Source organism: Chrysochloris asiatica, unplaced genomic scaffold (genome assembly GCF_000296735.1).
Source record: "Chrysochloris asiatica unplaced genomic scaffold, ChrAsi1.0 scaffold00011, whole genome shotgun sequence".
Lineage (NCBI taxonomy): Eukaryota > Metazoa > Chordata > Mammalia > Afrosoricida > Chrysochloridae > Chrysochloris > Chrysochloris asiatica.
Genome location: NW_006408529.1, coordinates 25244050 through 25263023, shown reverse-complemented (window position 1 = coordinate 25263023; position 18974 = coordinate 25244050). Strand labels below are relative to the sequence as shown.

At 35.5% G+C, this 18974-nt stretch overlaps 2 protein-coding genes across 3 annotated transcripts in view; one reads left to right on the top strand and one right to left on the bottom strand.

Annotated features, from left to right (window-relative positions):
* The window catches only part of VPS37A (vacuolar protein sorting 37 homolog A (S. cerevisiae)), a 41017-nt gene extending 29574 nt beyond the window's left edge, over nucleotides 1–11443 (top strand). Inside the window, exons 9-11 of one of the 2 annotated variants that reach the window (XM_006834469.1) lie at nucleotides 8417–8560; nucleotides 9552–9632; nucleotides 11376–11443. In XM_006834469.1, coding sequence (XP_006834532.1) covers nucleotides 8417–8560; nucleotides 9552–9632 — 225 coding nt within the window. In that variant the 3' untranslated portion in view covers nucleotides 11376–11443. Of the gene's footprint in view, nucleotides 1–8416; nucleotides 8561–9551; nucleotides 9633–11375 lie in introns of those variants that run through there. The other variant, XM_006834468.1, reaches the window with a different exon arrangement.
* Nucleotides 11444–16004: 4561 nt separating this feature from the next.
* The window catches only part of MTMR7 (myotubularin related protein 7), a 123293-nt gene continuing 120323 nt past the window's right edge, over nucleotides 16005–18974 (bottom strand). Inside the window, exon 13 of the mRNA XM_006834467.1 lies at nucleotides 16005–16566. Within this exon, the coding sequence (XP_006834530.1) occupies nucleotides 16204–16566 (363 nt within the window). The 3' untranslated portion in view covers nucleotides 16005–16203. The remainder of the gene's footprint in view (nucleotides 16567–18974) is intronic.

Below are 18974 nucleotides of genomic sequence, written 5' to 3'. Positions count from 1 at the left end.
TACTTTCATTATTATCTGAAGCATTTGTTAGACATCTGACTTTATAAGGCATAGTACTATTAAATATAGATAAAAAGCTGTCAGAAATTAGTCATTATACAGAAAGACTTCAAAAAGTTCATGGAAGGTAATGGAATTTTTCCATGAATTTTTTGAAGCCCGCTTGTAAATCATTTCTGCTCATGCAGTAGTGCATTTGGTTTCAGGATGTAGAAAATTGTGAAAATTACCCATAAATAATTTATGTAAAGTCTGTAATCCTTGTCATAAAACTTAAAAACTAAAAACTTCAACTTTGGGAGTCTAACCAGCAGTCTTCAAGAAAATTCAAGAGAACCCTCTGCATTCCAGAAATTACTAGTACAAAATGAAGTGGTGGTGTTGGTTACATGCTATGGAGTCAGTTCCGACTCATGGTGACCCTGTATAGGGATTCAGAGGATGTAAATCTTTATAGGAGCAGAAAGCCTCATCTTTTCTCCTGTGGAACAGCTGGTAGTTTCAAACTGCTGGCTTTGGAGTTAGCAGCCCGACTTGTAATTGCTACACTATCAGAGCTCCTGAAAAGGAAGTGGAGGAAAAGCTAATTTAAAGTAGCAACGAAACTGTAAAATACTTAGAACTAAAGTGAATTAGAAAACTTTACTGTACAATATGAAGACTTGAATAAATGGAGCAAAATGGAGTATTTATGGACTGAAAGATAGAGTATCATTAAGTTTTTTTGTTGTTGTTACAGTATCATTAAGATTTTATTCTTCTGAAAATAATGTACATTGAACTTAATATTGTTGTTAAGTTTTGTACAGTCGGTTCCGACTCATAGTGACCCTGTGTAGGGTTTTCAAAGAGCAGCTGGTGAGTTTGAACCACCAGTTCCAATTAAAATCCCAAGAGTCTTATTTTCAGTATTAGCAGATAGAGTTTTAAATCCACCTAAATGAGTAAATGGGTAAAAGTAGTCAGGACGAGTATGATCAAAAAGAAAAAATATGAAAGACTTCCCTTTCCCAGTTTAAAAATGCACTGTACAACTTGATTATTTAAAACAGTAGTAGTTTAGTAGGGAGAGAAAAATAATTCTTTGCAATAGACTTCAATTCTGAAGCAGACTCATGTACATGAATAAAAGGGCTAGGGGAAAATAGAGGATCACATGTCATATTATTGGGTAACCACTTAGGAAAAAATTAGATTCCTACATCATACCATACACAGAAAGATACTCCATATAGAGCAAATATCTAAGTGGATACTGTAAAATTATGAAAGGCAGTTATAGCCTCAGTTGTTTTTTGTAAGATTGTGGTGGGAAAAAACTTTCTAAGCCTGACACAAGAGGAAGCATAAGGGAAAAGATTGGTTTATTTGGCTACATACAGATGTAAAACTTGTATATATTAAAGATCATAAACAAAATGGAAAGTAAAGTGAAGAAAAGAGCATAGATATTTGTAGCATATACAGCATATAAATACTAATACCAGTGATCCTAGAGACTCCTTATTAATGGAAATTTTATATTAGAATTGCACCAAGACATTCTCAAAATGCTTATATGCAGGGAAAAGAAAAGAAAAAACAAGACCCTTCTCTAGATATGCTCACTCAGAATCAATCTTCTAGCATTTCATGATACCACTAGTTTCATTAATATGGCAACCTACCCTGATTTTATACTTAAAACCTGACCCAGTACTTAGCACAATAGATATTTAATGAATAAATGAACACATTTGAAAGGATATCCAACCTTACTATAGTTTTAAAAAATAAAAATAAAACATCATCCATATGAACCAACCAATGCTGGCAAAGGCATTCCTAAACATTCCTGTGTGTCTTGTCTTTACCTGGGTTTAGTATCAGTTATGCTTGCTTCATAAAATGAATTCACGAGCTTTCCTTCCTTTTCTATATTCTGGAGTAGATTGAGTATAATTGGTGTGAGCTCTTGTCTGAATGTTATTAGACTTCACCAGTAAAGCCATCAGGCCCAGACTTTCTTTTTGTTGGGAGATTTTAAGTGACCTGATCAATTTCTTCTTTTGTTATAGGTCGTTCAAGTTTTCCTCTTCAGTCTGTGTTAGTTTAGGTAGGTGGTGTTTCTAGAAATTTGTCCATTTCTTTTGAATTTTCAAATTTGTTGAGTATAATTATTCATAGTATTTTTTTTTAATTTCCATTAGTTTTGTGTAACATCACCCCTTTAATTTCTTACTGATGTTATTTACTTTTCTCTCCCTGTGTTAGATTTGCCAGTGGTTTGTCGATTTCATTAATATTTTCAAAGAACCAATTTTTTGTTTTATTGATTCTTTCTGTTCTTCTGTTTCATTTATTTTTGTTCTAATCTTTATTATTTCTTTGCTTCTTGTGGTTCTAGGCATACTTTGCTGTTCTTTTCTAATTGGTGGAGATGTTGGGTTAGGATGTTGATTTTGGTTATTTCTTTTTGGATGTGTGTATGCTTATTGCTACAAATTGCTGTCTGAGCACTGATTTGTGATCTTAGACGATGCTTTGTTATATTTCATTATTGAGGGTTGCTCTGTGGGCTAACATTCTGGAAAATGTTCCATGTGCACTAGAAAAGAATGTGTTATTGTTGATTATGTTGTTCAGTTCTTCTGTGTTTTTGTTGATTTTCTAGTTCTGTCTTTCATCAAAAGTGGTGTTATTAGTATAAGCACTGGATTGTGAAGCACGAGGTCAGCAATTTGAGCCCATGCGTCACTCCATGAGAGAAAGACGAGGATTTCTACTCCTGCAAAGATTTACAGCCTTGGAAACTGACTCAACAGCATTTAACAACAACTATTGTAGAATTGCTGATTTCTTTAGTTCTTTTAGAGTTTGATTTATGTATTTTGAGGCTCTTTCATTGGGAGCATAGATATTTATCATTGGGAGCTTAGATATTGTTCAATTGGCCCTTTAACCTTTATATAATGTCCTTCCTTGTCTCTTAGTTTGTTTTTTGCCTTAAAGTATGTTTTCTTAGAAATTCTTATTTCCACTCATCACTTTTGATTGCTTGATTTGTATTTTTTAATCCTTTGATTTTTTTGTCTTTGTGTGTGAAGTGTGTCTCTTGTAGACAGAATATTGAAGGTGATCCTGTTTCCATTCTGCTACGTTTGTATCTTGATTGGTACCTTTAATGCATTAACATTCTGTAATATCAATTGATTGCATTTTTGCTTTGTGTTTTCTGTGTGAGTGTGTGTGTGGTGCTACTGGTTTCTTTGTTCCACATAATTTTCTGTACTGAATTTATTTTGTGAATTTTCTTGTCATTTTAAATGTTTACTCTATGATTTTCACTTTTATTTTGATAATAAGATTAATTAATTTTCTTGAGGTTGTATTTCTACCCCATTTTAAAACAGCCTGTTTTTTCTCGAAATTTGTTGACTTCCTTGTCATTTGGAAGTTCTACATCTACACTATTTCTCTCTTTTGCTTTGTAGTTATCCTCATTATAAATTTTTATCTCTAGCTCCCTATTTTCAGTCTTGTAGATTTGTTTTATATTAAATACTTCTATATCTGGGTTAAGTTCTGAGTGATATTACCATGTATATCAACCTCAGGTTATTTTCTGCTGTTGTTGGTTCTTTGTGCAATTAATCTTTTTAATTCTTTTTCTAAATTTGGTCTGGTTGTTACAAATTTCTTTAATTTCTATATATCTGGAAATATCCTATTTTGCCATCATATTTGAGGGACAGTTTTGCTGGATGTATGATCCTTAGTTGGTAATTTTTTCTCTCAAAGTTTTATATTTGCCTTCTTCTGCTGAGAAAACAGAGCTTAACCTTATTTCTTTTCCTTTGTAGGTTGTTGTTGTTAAGTTCCATCAAGTTGGTTTCAACTCATAGGGACTCTGTGTAGGGTTTCCGAGAGCAGCTGGTGGGTTTGAACTGCTGACCCTGTGGTTAGCAGCCCAGTGCTGATCCTACAGTGTCAGTAGGTAGCTTTTTGTTTTTCCTGAGCTGCTCTCAGGACTAGTTCCTTGTCTTTGGTTTTTGGAAGTTTGACTATATGTCTTGGTGATTTTCTTTTGGGATCTATCCTGTTTGAGGTTTGTTCAGATTCTAGAATACTTATCTTCTTGTCTTTCATGATTTTAGGGATGTTGTCTTCCAACTGTTGTTATTGTTGTCATGTGCAATGGAGACGGTTCTAACTCATAGCAACCCTGCATAGGGTTACCAAGGCTGTCAATCTTTACGGGAGCAGAAAGCTTCATCTTTCCCCCGCGGAAGAGCTGGTAGTTTCTAACTGTTGACGGTGAGATTAGCAGCCCGATTCATAACCACTACGCTATTAGAGCTCCCTTTTCTTCCAACTACTCGTCTGTAATTTTTTCTGTGCTTTTTTTTGTCTCCTCCTGTTTTGGAATTTCAATCACCTGCAAATTACTCCTCCTGTTGATGATAACCCACATAAATTGTATGCATTCTTTGGATTTCTTCCTTCTTGTTTCTGATTGTTCTTATAGCAGGCTAGTATTGAGAGACTTGACTTTAAGCTCACTAATTCAGCCTTCCATTGATTCCAATCTACTCCTTTGTCCTTTCAATGTATTGTCCATTTCTGAAACCTTAATATTAATCTGGATTTCTATTTGCAGGTTTTGTATTGTTTCTAAATTTTCATTTATTATATCTGTTTGTTTTGTAGTGTTTTCCTGAATTCTTCTAAAGTTTTTTCTGTGTTCACCTTGTTTTAACCTGCAGATTTTTCTCAATATGTTGAAGGTACCTAAATATCATTCTTTTCAATTTTTTCTCAGAAAATTTTTCCAGCTGTGTCTTGCTCACTTATTTGAGCCACTCTGTCTTGTTTCTTTGTATGAACTAAAATTGCCTGTTGTCTCTGAGACATTGTGGTGTCTGTCATTGGCTTTGTATATAATTGAAGATGATATGTTGGTGTGCTCCTAGGCACTCACCATCTCCTTCCTGGTGAGTGTGATTAGAGAATGAAAGCATGCGCATAGTTCTCTGTTTACCCTTCATACAGCTCAGTTTAGGGTGAGTTTGTCTGGTGTTGGCTGCTGTCTACCATTGACCAAGTAATTTAGGAGCTGATACTGGTTCTTTCCCAGTGGGTGGGGCTGCTGAGGGCTATATGGCAAATGCTGTACCATTGAGTGGAGCAAGAGGAAAATACACACACACACACATACAAAGCCAAACAAACAACAGCAGAAAAAGAAAAGGCATGCAGCAGCAGAATAAAAGGATACCTAAAAAGAGAATAAAGGGAAAGGAAACTAAAACCACAGAAGAGAAAAATAAGAGACAATAAAAAAAAAAAAAATACTCTAAATAAAACTAGAGAAAGAGGAAAAGATTAAAAAAAACTCTTTCAGGCCTAGAGAGCAGGACAGTTGGTTATGAGAGTTCTTGCTGTAGGATCACCACTGGACTGCGAGCCACAAGGTCAGCAGTTCAAACCCACCAGCTGCTCCTCATAAATCCTACATAGGGTCATTATGATTCAGAACTGACTCAGTGGCAATTAACAACAATAACATGCTCATTCTACAGTTCTGAAGAAGCAGAGAGCAGGGGCTATAATGAGGGTATATGAGGGTGGCAGCTGGCCATACCTTTGGTCACCAAGGGAGTGTTGGCAACAGGAGAGCATTGCCCCGTTCTCATTGCTGGTCACCAGTATGCATCCACAACACCATCACATCAGACTGCTGCTCAGATACAGTGCTTCTTGAAAAAGTTCATGGTGGTCGTACTGAGTCATATCAGCCAACAGTTCACCTATCTGTCACCTTTTTTGCTGCCCATGTTCAGTTTCTCCTAGTCATCATTCAGTCCACTTTTCCATCCTTTTCTCTGAAGCTCAGGGTTCCAGGTTTATCATCTGTATCTGTTTTATTTGGCCTCTCATATCTTTGGTGTAGAGGATCTGTGTAGAATGTATGCCTAGTCTGCTGTCACCATCTTGCCAGAAGTCTTCTACATCCTTGTGTGTGATATAACTTAGTGCTTTCTTTGGAAGGCAGAGTTCAGCTGAGGTTTCATCCTCTGCCACTCATTTAATAAATATTTATTGAGCACCAGTTACGTGCCATGCAAAGTTACTATATGATGCTGTTGTTAAGGTGCTGTTGAGTTGGTTCTGACTCATAGTGACCCACCATAGGGTTTCTGAGGAGTGGCTGGTGGCTTTGAACTACCAACCTTGGGGTTCATGGTCCAGTGCTTATCCTTTAGCACTACACCAAGAGTAAACAAAAACAAAGCCAAAAAAAATCTGTTGTCTTAAAATATATTATCTAAGAAATGACATGTTAACATTTAAACATTTTACACATTTAAACAAAGATATAAAACATTTGATGTAGACACAGAGAGGTTGGTTGATGGGTTGATGGTGCATGGAGGGATTGTAACCATGCAATGAAACGATATATGATAGGATGAATGTAAAGCTAATGTTCTCCCATGTAAACTATCACATAATTCACAGTAAAACAACAACAAAAAAAATGGTTTGATAAATGAAATGAGTGGAGAGAAAAGGTAAATGCTAAAGACCTAAATTTGAGTTATCAGTGTAGATGTGTGTTTATTTGCATACATAACAGTAATTGGATCCTTGAGACTGAAAGAGCTCATCAAGAGATTGTGACAGGGAAGAACTGAAGGCTAAACTGTGAGAGTCATGGAGATCTGAGGAGCCAGTAATGGATGCCTGAGGAGAAAAAAATAAATCAAGCTTCTATTTCCATTTTTTACTTTTTATTATTCAGGGACAATAGCCAATTCTCAAAAATTCTTAATTCCTAAGCAATAGAAATAGTTTTTATGGCTTGCTTACCAGGTAGGAGAGTGCATTATCCTCTTGAATCCTAGTGATTACTATAACCAAGCTTTCTAATATAACTTTGACACGAGTCCCACATATAGACAAATCATTCCTTTATCATTTTAACTGTTGTAAGGTCTGCACTTTAACCATCAGTAATATCCATAATAAAAATACATAAACAGAAAAATAAATTATTCGCTCACATATATAAAAACGAAATTTTTTTAGTAGTGTCCTAGAAATTTTCAAAGAGCTCTGTGTGTGCATGTGTTGGGGAGGGAGTTGACATGAGTTTTGAGTCCTCACTTATGTCAAGCACATTACATGCATTTACAGATGTCATCTATTAAAACAGGTACTGTTATCATCATGATTTAAATTCAAGGAGATTTAACAACCTTACTAGTGTCTTACAGCTAGTAAGTTATAAAAAAGATTTGAAATCAAATCTACTATGGGACTGAAAGATCAATCTCCATAAGTAGTAGATGCTTAATAAATGGTCTATTTTGTTCAGCTCAAAACTTGTTTATTTGCTAAGAATACAAATTCAGTGCCGCTAGAGTCTTGGTGTGGTGCTATAAGACAAGCACTTGACCTCAAAGTCTGAACCGCTGCTCCTCAGCAACCCTATACAGGGTCGCTATGAGTCAGAACCGACTTGATGGCACTTCAACAATGAGCTTGTCACAAAGAGTAGATTGAAAAAATAAAATACTGTTATATCTCACTGAACCCAAGGATAGGAAATGGAGTTCAATTAGACCTCATGAGAAGGACAATTAGAATCCATTTGTGTCAGAGACCACCTGTTTTCTTTTGTCATTTACTTGTACTTGATGCCGATTATGGCCAGTGAGATAGCCAGCTCCATTTCTACATCATGACTATTTAAGTGTGGTGCTGCAAGTTAATGCACTGGGTACTGCAAGGTCGGTTTGAACAACAAAGTTGGTGGTTCAAGTTCAAGAGCCATGCCTCAGGAACCCACAGGGTCACTATGAATTAGAAATGACTTGATGGCACTTAACACCACCTGTCCCAAGCTGTTAATGATAACATTATTGCTCTCCTGCTGTGTCACGTATCACCCCAAAACTTAGATGTCTACAAAAATAAATATTAATTATATCATAGATTTTTGAGGGGTGGGAATACAAAAATGGCTTTGTCTCAAGACTGCAATCAAAGTGCCAACTGGGGTTATAGCCTTATCTGAAGGCTCGCTTGTAGGGAGGACCCACTACCAGACTCATTCATGTGGTTGTTGACAGGATTTATTCCTTTGTGGGCTACTGGATTTAAGGGTTCTTGGTTCTTCATTGATTGTTGGCCAGACTTTGATCAATTCTTTGCTATGTGGGACCCTTCATAGGGTAGCTCAAAACATGACAGCTGGCTTACCTCGGAGAAAATGGAGTGCAAAAAAAAGCACACAAGATGGAAGCTTCGGTCTTTTTGAAACCCAATCTCAAAGTGATATTCCATTCCTTTTGCCATAATCTTGTCATTAGGTCCAGCCCACATTCAAGGAGAAAGGATTACATACATAGTGATTGATTTTCTTTTTCAGAGCTGTAGTGCAAGTGCCCTTCAGGCAAGACTGAAAGTAGCTGCACATGAAGCTGAGGAAGAATCTGATAATATTGCTGAAGATTTCTTGGAGGGAAAAACTGAAATAGATGATTTTCTCAGTAGCTTCATGGAAAAGAGAACAGTATGTAATACTCTTCACTTGAGGACAAATGACAATATACTATCACTTACTTAAGTATAATCAAGAGTTAAAAAAAAAGCTTTAGCACATTACTGAGCTGGAGTTTTGAGTGTTATCAGAGGAAAGTAAAAGGACTAAGAATGCTAGCTGCATCCTCTAGCACTTTAAACTTTGTGTGTACGCAAGCAACTAAATCAAGTAATAGTTGTTTTAGAAATAATATCTGTGTCATTTTGTAGCAAAGCTGCTAGTCAGCTTAAGTCAGTATAAATAGTTGTAATACACTCCTTAATAATTCGTTTTACAAGTTATTTAAAAGTGTGAATAATTTACTAAGATAAAAAGTTTAAAATACAATTGAGATGTCAGTTTCTGTTTTAATATTTTCTTTCAGTTTTTTTTTAAAGGCCATTTAGAGTTTCTTGCATTTTGAATACCTGATTTCTGAAACATCACATTTTAAAAATAACCTCTTTAATAAACTTTATAAAACATGTACTATGTAGCATATGATATCCTGCTAAGGCATGTGGGGTAGGTTGTAGTATACTCATTTGGCATGAGAGAAAATTGAAGTTTAGGAACATTAATAATCTGCCCATGATTATAGCATTAATAAGACATTGATTACTGGTTCATTATTCTATTGTACTATGTATAAATGTGCCTTGAAGCTTTTATCAGTCTTCATGGTTAATAACAGAGAATTGAAATCATTCTCATATTTTTAACATACATTTGAAATTACAAAATCTGAGAAATTGAAATAAAGATTCACACATAATTAAATTCTAGAAGTTTGTAAGCAAAAGTTATCTCCAAATAAAGTTAAGGATTTGTTTTTTAACTTCTGAGGAATTTGCTGCTTTAAACATTCCAAACTTGAAATAGCATCAATAGATGAAGTGTCTTCACTTTCTGTCATAATGTAGAAAATAGTAGGTACATTGTTTAGAAAAGTGACTGCTATTTTAAATGATTTCTCTTGCAGATTTGCCATTGTAGAAGAGCCAAGGAAGAGAAACTTCAACAGGCAATAGCAATGCACAGCCAGTTTCATGCTCCACTCTAGGTAAATTGCTGTACTTCAAAAGGTTTTATATTATTTAACTGTTCTTTCAAGTCCTCTTAGCAAGAACTATTCAGTCAGCTTATAAGCATAATTATGTCAGTGTTATGCTATATAACATATAGAATGATTTATATATTAAGCATAATAAGTAAGCATATTGTCAGTAGAAATATTTTAGATATTTTCTAAGTATGATGTTGACTTAAATGAAAAGTCTTTCTCAATATTTTATGACATTTAGAATGTAAGTTATAAATACTTCTTTCTTTTCGCTGGTATGTAGACTATTAGCATACCACCTAGTTGTCATATTTCTCAGCTGTCTCCATCATTTCCTCCTCTAAGTGAACTAGTCTCTGTTTCTTTTCCACCTCACACCAGGAGTATGCCAGTATTTTTCTGACCAGCCACCCTGACGTCAGGGTGTCATCTTCCTGCATACTAAAATGGTATTTATTAAAAGACTGCTTCCTAGATAGCATTTCTCTGCTCTGGAACCTATAAGCCTATAGCAGTAACAGTATCAACACCAAATTTCTCTTTAGTTTTAAGATTTTTGAAATCTGGCCTATACAAGGAGGCTTCCGAATATTCAGGAAAAATTCTCATTATCTTTTTATTCCATGAACCTTTTGAAGCCCCCACATACCTCAGACTATCTGTTTTCATCTCTTTTCCCCCGCCCCTTTATATTCTTTTGCATGTCATGTTTTTTCTTATACCACCATTATTTTTCTCATGTTGTTACTGGATTTCTTCCTTTCCTTCTCCATTTATCTTATTTTAGTGATGTTCTGGTTGTAAGGACTAATTCCCAGCCAAATGTTCAAATGTTGTTGTTGTTGTTTTGTGCCGTGGAGTCAGTTCTAACTCATAGCGACCCTGTACAGGGTTTCTGAGGCTGTAAATCTTTACAGGAGCAGAAAGCCTCATCTTTCTCCCACACAACAGCTGGTAGTTTCGAACTGCTGACCCTGAGGTTAGCAGCCTGATTTGTAACCACTACACGCTACATGCTAGAATGTCCCATGAGTCTCCTTGAGAGAATGAAAACATAACTAGTCACCAAAGCACCTTTTCTGAGCTTGTTTTTTCTCATCTGTACATCACTCCTTTCTTTTCTGTCTCTTGTTCCCTTGCACTTGCTCAATTGCTTTCTTAAGACACCATTCTTTTGCTACACTTGCACCTGTCCACCCAAAAACCCAGTTCCATTGAGCCGATTCCAACTAAGCCCTAATTCTATCAGCCGATAGTTCAAGCAGCCAATAAAGACTGACAAGACTCTCCTGAGTTCCCATCCAATCCCCAGGAAAGAGACTTTCCCAGGATAGGTGAGGTGTCCATCTGACCCAGTCTGTTTGGTTTGGAGATTGATGTGGTCCTCTGCCTACTTACTGGCCTGAAGTGGTAGGGAAATGACAAGGCATTTTTTCCTCTTCAGTTCACACTCATCATCTGCTCTTCTGAATCTATTTATGCGATATCTGGTTTTCCAAGTTATAAGTTTCTTAAGAGTTGATTTTCCATACCAGATTTGCATTTCCACAGTTTACAAATAAAGTAACCATTGTGAGTAATTGCTTATGTATATGTACATACTAGAATCCTTTTCTCAGCCTTACCTTTTCACAGTCAAGTCACCTCCTTATAGGTAAATCTTAACTGGAAGAGAATGTGTAGGGATGAAAAATTATCATCTTAAATCTTAGAAGTTTTAAGCACTGTTTCTTTTCTTTCCAGATTTTCCTGAAAACATGAACTGCTAAGAAAGGAATGGGACAGAAAAAACAAAGCATTATTTTATAGTTATGATTTGCAAATTGGCATTTCATCACAATGGCTGAATTCATAGACAGACTGTGTAGATTGTATATAGACTGAGACTGATTTTGTACAGGTTAGAATGAGAATTTGCTTTGAGAATTTTTTCTGTATTCTGTACTAAAAATATTTATTATTGATACATCTCATCATACTTATGTTCCATGCTAATCCCCTTATTAGAAATCAAATACCTATGCATGTAATATTAGCTAAATTTCAGTATTTTATAGAATTACTTCATTTAAATTTGTGTTTTTAATTTGAAACCACCTCATTTTTTAATCAGAAATGGTGTTACTTAGATTTTTCCCTTATCGTCTTTTTGGAAAAAACAACAGTATTTCTCCTCTTCCTTTCTAGATATTTTCTGAAAAGCAATTTGTTCTTAATTATTCATAGTGTTAGGAAACACCAAACCTGCCAATGTGCTGTCTCAAAAAAAAAGTAACTTTTAATAATTATAATAAATCAAAAAGGATAAACTACTTGTTTTTATATATGTTTTATTTGTAAAATTAAATATGCATTTAAAAAGCAATACTGTTGGACTTGTGGTTAGATATGGATGTTTTCTGAATTCCTAATGTTAAAATGAAAGAAAATCGTGAATAATGAAATCAGAAAATCTTTGAGACTTAAAAAGGTAATATCGAAATCACAAATTAAAGCATACTTTTGTTTAAATTTCACACCAATACGATTGTCATTCCAAACACCAGCATACAGTACAGCTTATCTCTTCTTTTGTTCTTCCTAGACATGGTTTTGGTATTAGAACTTTAAGAAGATCCACTTTATTTTCTTACACTTGGAAAGTACTTAATACTTAGTCGATGTTTGTAGAAAGTCAGTAAAAATTTAGTAATATTGGGTAAAGAAAAAAATAACTTGATTAATCATCTGTCTTCCTGGCATTGCTTCAGGCAGGTTGTTTAATCTTCAAAATGGCCATATGAAGAGGTATAATTATTATTATTCCTGATTTATAGGTAAGATAACTGAGGCAAAAGTTGCTTTTCAAACTTGTGGCAGAGTCTTCTGGGATTCAGAAAGCTTTCTTTACTGTAGTGGCCATTCGAGCTTCAATTTTACCATCATAACACAATGCAGGACTTAATAGACCCAATCTTTCTTTTGCAAATAATCATGTAACTGTTTTCGAAACCAAGTCTAGCCAACAAAAACAGAGCAGCAAACCACAGCAGTTTTATTGAACGCCCACTAAAAATAAGGCATTTTAAAAACACTGTACAAAGGTGACTCAAACTTGGTTTAGGTGCTTGTGTACCTATCTCTCCACCAGATATTAAAAAAGAAAGTTTTTATACAGAACAAATCTCTTCTACATAGTCAGTATGATTTATCTCACTGATTTTTATTCTTTAGACTATCCCAGTTTCATGCTATACCTGTTAACACAGCATGGTTTCTCCTTCCCAAATCAATTCATTAATAACCTCATCACAGCCCAGTTAAACAGAAGTGTGTGATCACAGTTCTATGTATGACTACTATGCCAAAGGAAAGAGAAATGCATCTCAAAGCAAAGATTCTGATTTTAGCATCTCTGATAGACGACTAGATGGAAATCATAATGGTAAAGCTTAGTAATTATTTGACTGTTCAGGGTGGTAGTTTGTAATGGGTAGACCTTAAAATCTAGTATCAAAATAGAGGGAAGTTCTAGATCAATGAGGTATACACTAAAGATGTTTCAAGGTCAAAAGAAATTTCTAGGGATAAATTGAGAATAGGGAATTACTGCTTGGATAGAGGTTATTTGACAAGTTGATCATACTTGATATATGTTGAGTTGTTTCCCAGGGTTTCCCTTTTCCATACCTTCCTTTGTATGATTTGAACTCTAAAAAGTACTAACTCTGGGCAGTAATCTGCTTTGGGTGAACAATTGCTTTAGACCAATTACCCTAAAAAGCTCTTCTGATTGACCTTTGATTTAAAATGAAAACAGGGATTTATTCTTGATGTTGGACTAGCCATGTGCGAAAGCATAATAAAATTTTAATAAACAATAAGCATAACTCTTTTTATATAAATTTCAGGTCTCAGGTAAACCTCTAAAAAGAAGACTAAATAAATATATACTTATCTCTTGTAACAAAGTTGGGGGAACCCAAGAATATTTATGGCTTTGATGTAGAAAGTGTTACATTAAAAAATTAAAATTTAAAGTACCAAATATTTATATGGTTTGTTTTTGAAAATAAAGGTATAATCCTGTTTGGCATAGTTACTGTGTCTTTTTTGTTAAATTTTATTTCCTTTGGCAGAAGTACTCTGCCAAAGAGAATGAATTAAAGTCACATCTTCAATAGGCGGCAGCAAAGTTTCTAAGAGTTAGTAACTACAAGAGTAACATGAAGCAAGTTATAAAAATGCAAAACCAATACTTATGTATCCTAAGTATTTATTATAATAAGTTATTCTCTGCTACATACAGTATATTGCAGAAAATGAATAAACATTCCTGATACTTAAATAATTTGAGAACTCTCATTAGAAAATGCTCAAATGTTACTTACATTCTAAAAGAATTATACTTGCCTTGTTTTTTAAATTAATAGAGTACTTTTGTATTACAGGTCTTTAATATGTTAAGTTATATAGTTAAGGTTAGTAAAGTAATTATCTAAATATGAATAACAATTATACTATTATTATTTCATCTCTATATTGCTACACTAAATCTCTCATCATCTAGATTTCAATAATGAAGCTTTCTTGTCTTATTTTATACCCATTTCAGCAAAACTGAACGTATTTTCGTATAAAAGAATTTCACTTACTCAAAATATTGATATAGACTGTAAAAGTTAAATCTAAATTAATTCTTTTTATCCTCAAATGCACTAATATTTAAAAGCATACAGTGAATATTATTAATCTGTCTAAACATAGCAACTTTTCTGCTCTGGTACTACTTCAAATGTTTTGTTAACTCATTTAAGTCCCATTTTGATCATAAGACAAGGAAGGATTCTTCTTTGAATGTACTTTTTAGCAAAACATAAAAACTCATTACTTCAAGTAATCAGTAGTCATTGAATGTTACTAATGTTAATTAAACCATTTTCTAGTTCTTAACTGGAATTTTCCTCCCTTGAAATTTTATATTGTTATTCTTCAGGGATCAAGCTGGTGGTTGGCCCACAATGTCCTGGTAGGTAATTGTAGTCTCTGGAATAGTAATATAAGATTGTTATTAATAAAGCTACTATGATCTGAATTTATACATAAGACTGAAGGAGTAAATGTTGCTTCTACTTTATTAGGTATTAGACATTGTTGCAAAAGAAGTTACAAGTCTTTTTAAAATAAGAGTATCAGGAGAGGTTCAGAGTAAAGCAACAAATTCTTATAATAATACAAAATATATTACCTAAGGAAAAGGGACATTGATTACTAAACCTGAAACAAGCAACTATAAAACTCAATTACAGGGGTATAGCTATTAACCAAATGGGTGCATTTCAATAATGTGCTATGTATAAAAAATTTTTTTGCTAACAAAGTGAGAAAGGAAGATAATGTTTAATGTTTTAGAATACACAAAAGATGAATCTGCAAATGAAATGAGGGAAAACATTCGAAATGATAATGACAGAAAGAAAATGGTTGTGGTGTCCTATGAGCAGATGCATGTTGTAACAAGGAAAATTTCTTTGCATAACTTTGTTGTTGTGAAGTGCCGTCGAGTCAGTTCCGACCCATAGCGACTAGATGATAGTAAAGATTGCTCTGTGGAGGTGGTTGTGTGTTGCTGAGTTGGTTCCAACATACAGCAACCCTATATAGGGTTTCCTAAGGGTGTAAATCTTTACAGGAGTACAAAGCTACATCTTTCTCCCAAGGAACAAAGGGTAGATTAGAACTGCTGACTTTGCAGTAAACAGTCCAACTGGTAACCACTACGCTACCAGGGTTTCTTACAAATTTCTCTGTGGCAAAAAAAATTGTGTTTTGAAATGGTAAATAATTTTCCTTACCCTTTTTGTGACTGGATTATTTTTTTGCATTTAACTTTTTGATGATAAAATATTTTTCAGTAATAGAATGCATGCTGTATCACTGAGTATGTCTGAACTTTTGGTAGGTTATAATGTATTTTTATACACATCATGTTGGACACTATGTTCCTCTGGGCCTAATGGGTAGGACTGAAGGGGACAAATGTATCATCACTCTGGATCTGGGTAAGATTACATGGAACAGACTGTCCCTCTGGTCTCTGCATTGCCTTTGATATGTGCATATAATGTATCATACCTGAAAACATGGTATTTGCTCGATAGGCAACTTTCAAATAACATACAGGACCCTGAAAATGTACTTAACAATACTTATCTCACTGTACATAAGCCGAAAGAGACAAAGGTTGTATATGCACAGCTCTAGGATACAACGCCTCAAACAATACCCTGTAAAAACTGTTTCTGAGGCACATGCCCATTTCAGTTATACAGAACCCACTCCCATTGCCAGTAGCACATACTATCAGTGGGATACGTCCCACAAAAGGGTAACATTTGATCAAAGAAATGGCTATTTCCTGTTCTTCATCTTCATGAAACTAAGTTGACCATCTTTTCCCTTTTTAGGGCTACATTTTATAATTCCTGATGGCACGTACCATTTCTTGAGACTTTTTCTATGTTCAATTGCACACTTCCCTTATTTTTGAACGTGTTTCTTAAGTCTTATTTGGGAACTCCAAGGAGAACCTTCATGCCGTCAGAAACACCGCTTCGTCAGAATCCCGGTCCTTGCCACTGTCTTCACTCGGTGCACACTCACCACCACTGGGAGACCGGCAGCTCAGATCCTCTACCCCGGACTCTTGGTCACTGTTGGCTGACAGATCTGGATCTGAGCCTTTCAAATTGTCCTGGGTTAGAATGAGAGCAGAATCTTCGTCTCCTTGTGAAGGGCTCCTGGACGGAAACGATTTCATATTTCCACTGTAATCCTGCGGTGTGTTGGCTGTGCTGGTGTCTGAGGTAGAAAACCCTGAGTATTTGCTGGGTTCACTGGCTTTACTCTTCACTTTAGTGCCATTTAACTGGACTTTTTGAATTTTTTCCAGTCTCTGAAAAAATAAATCACAATTTTAGGGGGAAATCACAAATGTAATTGGTTTCTTTTTAAATATACAGTATGTCTTTCATATTCATTTCCTTTCATATGGTTATGTTAAATATATGGGGTTTATATGGATGTGAATTCAAATCTAGACTTTATGACCTTGGATAGAATCATTTCTGTGAGGCATGGTGTCATGATCTCAATGTAAGAAGATGAATAGCAGCCTTAGCTTAGATGTTCTGAAAAACTTTTAAAATATAACAGGAAAACCACCCGCAGTACTCTTGCTCTTTTCTATATATTGTTAAGAGGATTCCTGTGTGGCTTTACATAATAATTTTCATCCTATGAACTCAAGAAAAAAATTTTAAAAACCAGGAATAAAGGGTTTATTTTATTACCTAATTTTTTTTTCAATTGAGATACAATTCACTTTCCATTGTGCCCTTTTAAAGTATACAATTCAGTAAGTTTTAATACACTCACAAGTTAATACAACTGTCATAGCATTTCAGTGCCCCAAAATTAAACTCCACACCCATCAGCAGACACTCCCCATTTCCCCTTCCTCACAGTCCCTCGAAACCACTACTCTGCTTTCTACATTTATGGATTCACCTCATCTGGATGGACACTGCATGCAAATGAAGTCATAATATATTGCCTTTTGTGTCTGGCTTCTTTCACTTAGCATACATAATGTTTTAGAGGTTTATCCATGTTGAATTTATCAGTACTTCATTCCTTTTTAAGACTGAATAATATTCCATTGTATGCTTATACCACATTTTATTTATCTATTCACCACAATGATAGGACACTTAGGTTGTTACAGGATCACCATGAGCTGGAACCAACTCCATGGCACACCACCACTACTACCACCAAATACATTTTAACAGAGTTCATCCTACATTGTTACAGGGTAAGGTGTTAGAAGATCAAGTAAATACTGGGTCATGCTGATGAGGGTTAGAATAAAACATTTCTAGCAGGGGGATCTATGAAAGAAAAACACAAAGCTAGAAGCTGTTGTAAAGTGCCGTTGAGTCGATTCCGATCCATAGCGACCCTGTATAGGGTTTCCAAGGAGCAGCTGGTGAGCTTGAACCACCAGCCTTGCAGTTCAAATGACTTTATAGACTGACGCATTAGTCCACAGTGCCAAACCAAGACGCCACTTAAATTTGAGCAAAAGAATAGTAGAAAATAAAGTTGAAAAGGTACAGGAAAGTCTCAAATTCTAGGTCCAGAAATTTTGGTCATAAGGAAAATACGTTTTTAGATATTCCAAATCTGTGAGTGTTGTCATTAAGTGCCATCAAGTTGGTCCTGACCCACAGTGACCCTATTTTGGTGTTCCAGGAAGCAGCTATTGAGTTTGAACCACCAACCTCTTGGTTCAAACTGACTTTGCAGTACAGCACATTAACCCACAGCGCCACACAAGGAGTCCCAAATAATGTGTATATAGATAGTCCTGGTGTAGCCCTGCAAGATAAATGCAGCAACAACATGATGCTAAGTGCCATCGAATCGCTTCTGACTCGCAGAGACCTTGTATACGGTTTCTGAGAAGTGGCTGGGCTGGTGGGCTTGAATCACTGACCTTGTGGTTCAAACCAGCTTTGCAGTCCAACACATTAACCCATGACATCCCATACCAGTTATATAACTGAAATAGATTTAAAGAACTTTAAGGTTTTCATGAAATTTGATTAATTAAACCTGGCCCAATGTTGGTACAAGTTGACTTTGACAAAAGACCTAGTTTCTACCATGGCTCTGTTAAGTGCCAATGAGTTGGTTCTGACTCACACCTACCATGTATCAGGTTTTCAAAGAGCAGCTGGTGGGTTTGAACCACTGACCTTGTGGTTAACAGTCTACTGCTTATCCTACAGCACTATCTAACCTCCTAACCTGGGTCTCATTTCAGTTCTTTGATTATGAGTAGTATCTCTCAATCCTGGTGGCAGATTACAGTCATCTTTTGTTGTTGTTGTTATGTGCCGTGGAGTCGGTTCCAAGTCATAGTGACCCAGTACGGCGTTTCCGAGGCTGTAAATCTTTACGGGAGCAGAAAGCCTCATCTTTCTCCCACGGAACAACTGGTAGTTTCGAATTGCTGACCTTAAGGTTCGCAGGCAATTCGTAATCACTACACTACCAGAGCTCCTCATAATGACCCTATATAGGGTTTCTGAGGTGATAAATATCTGTGGGAGTAGGAAATTTCATCTTTCTACCATGGAGTGGCTGTTGGGTTTGAACTGCCAAGCTTGTGGTTCACAGTTCAGTGTGTATCCTACAGAGCCACCGCTCTCCCTTTCATATAAATATATTTGTTGTTGTTAAGTGCCGTCGAGGCGATTCCGACCCTTAGCGACCCTGTATAGGGTTTCTCTTAAT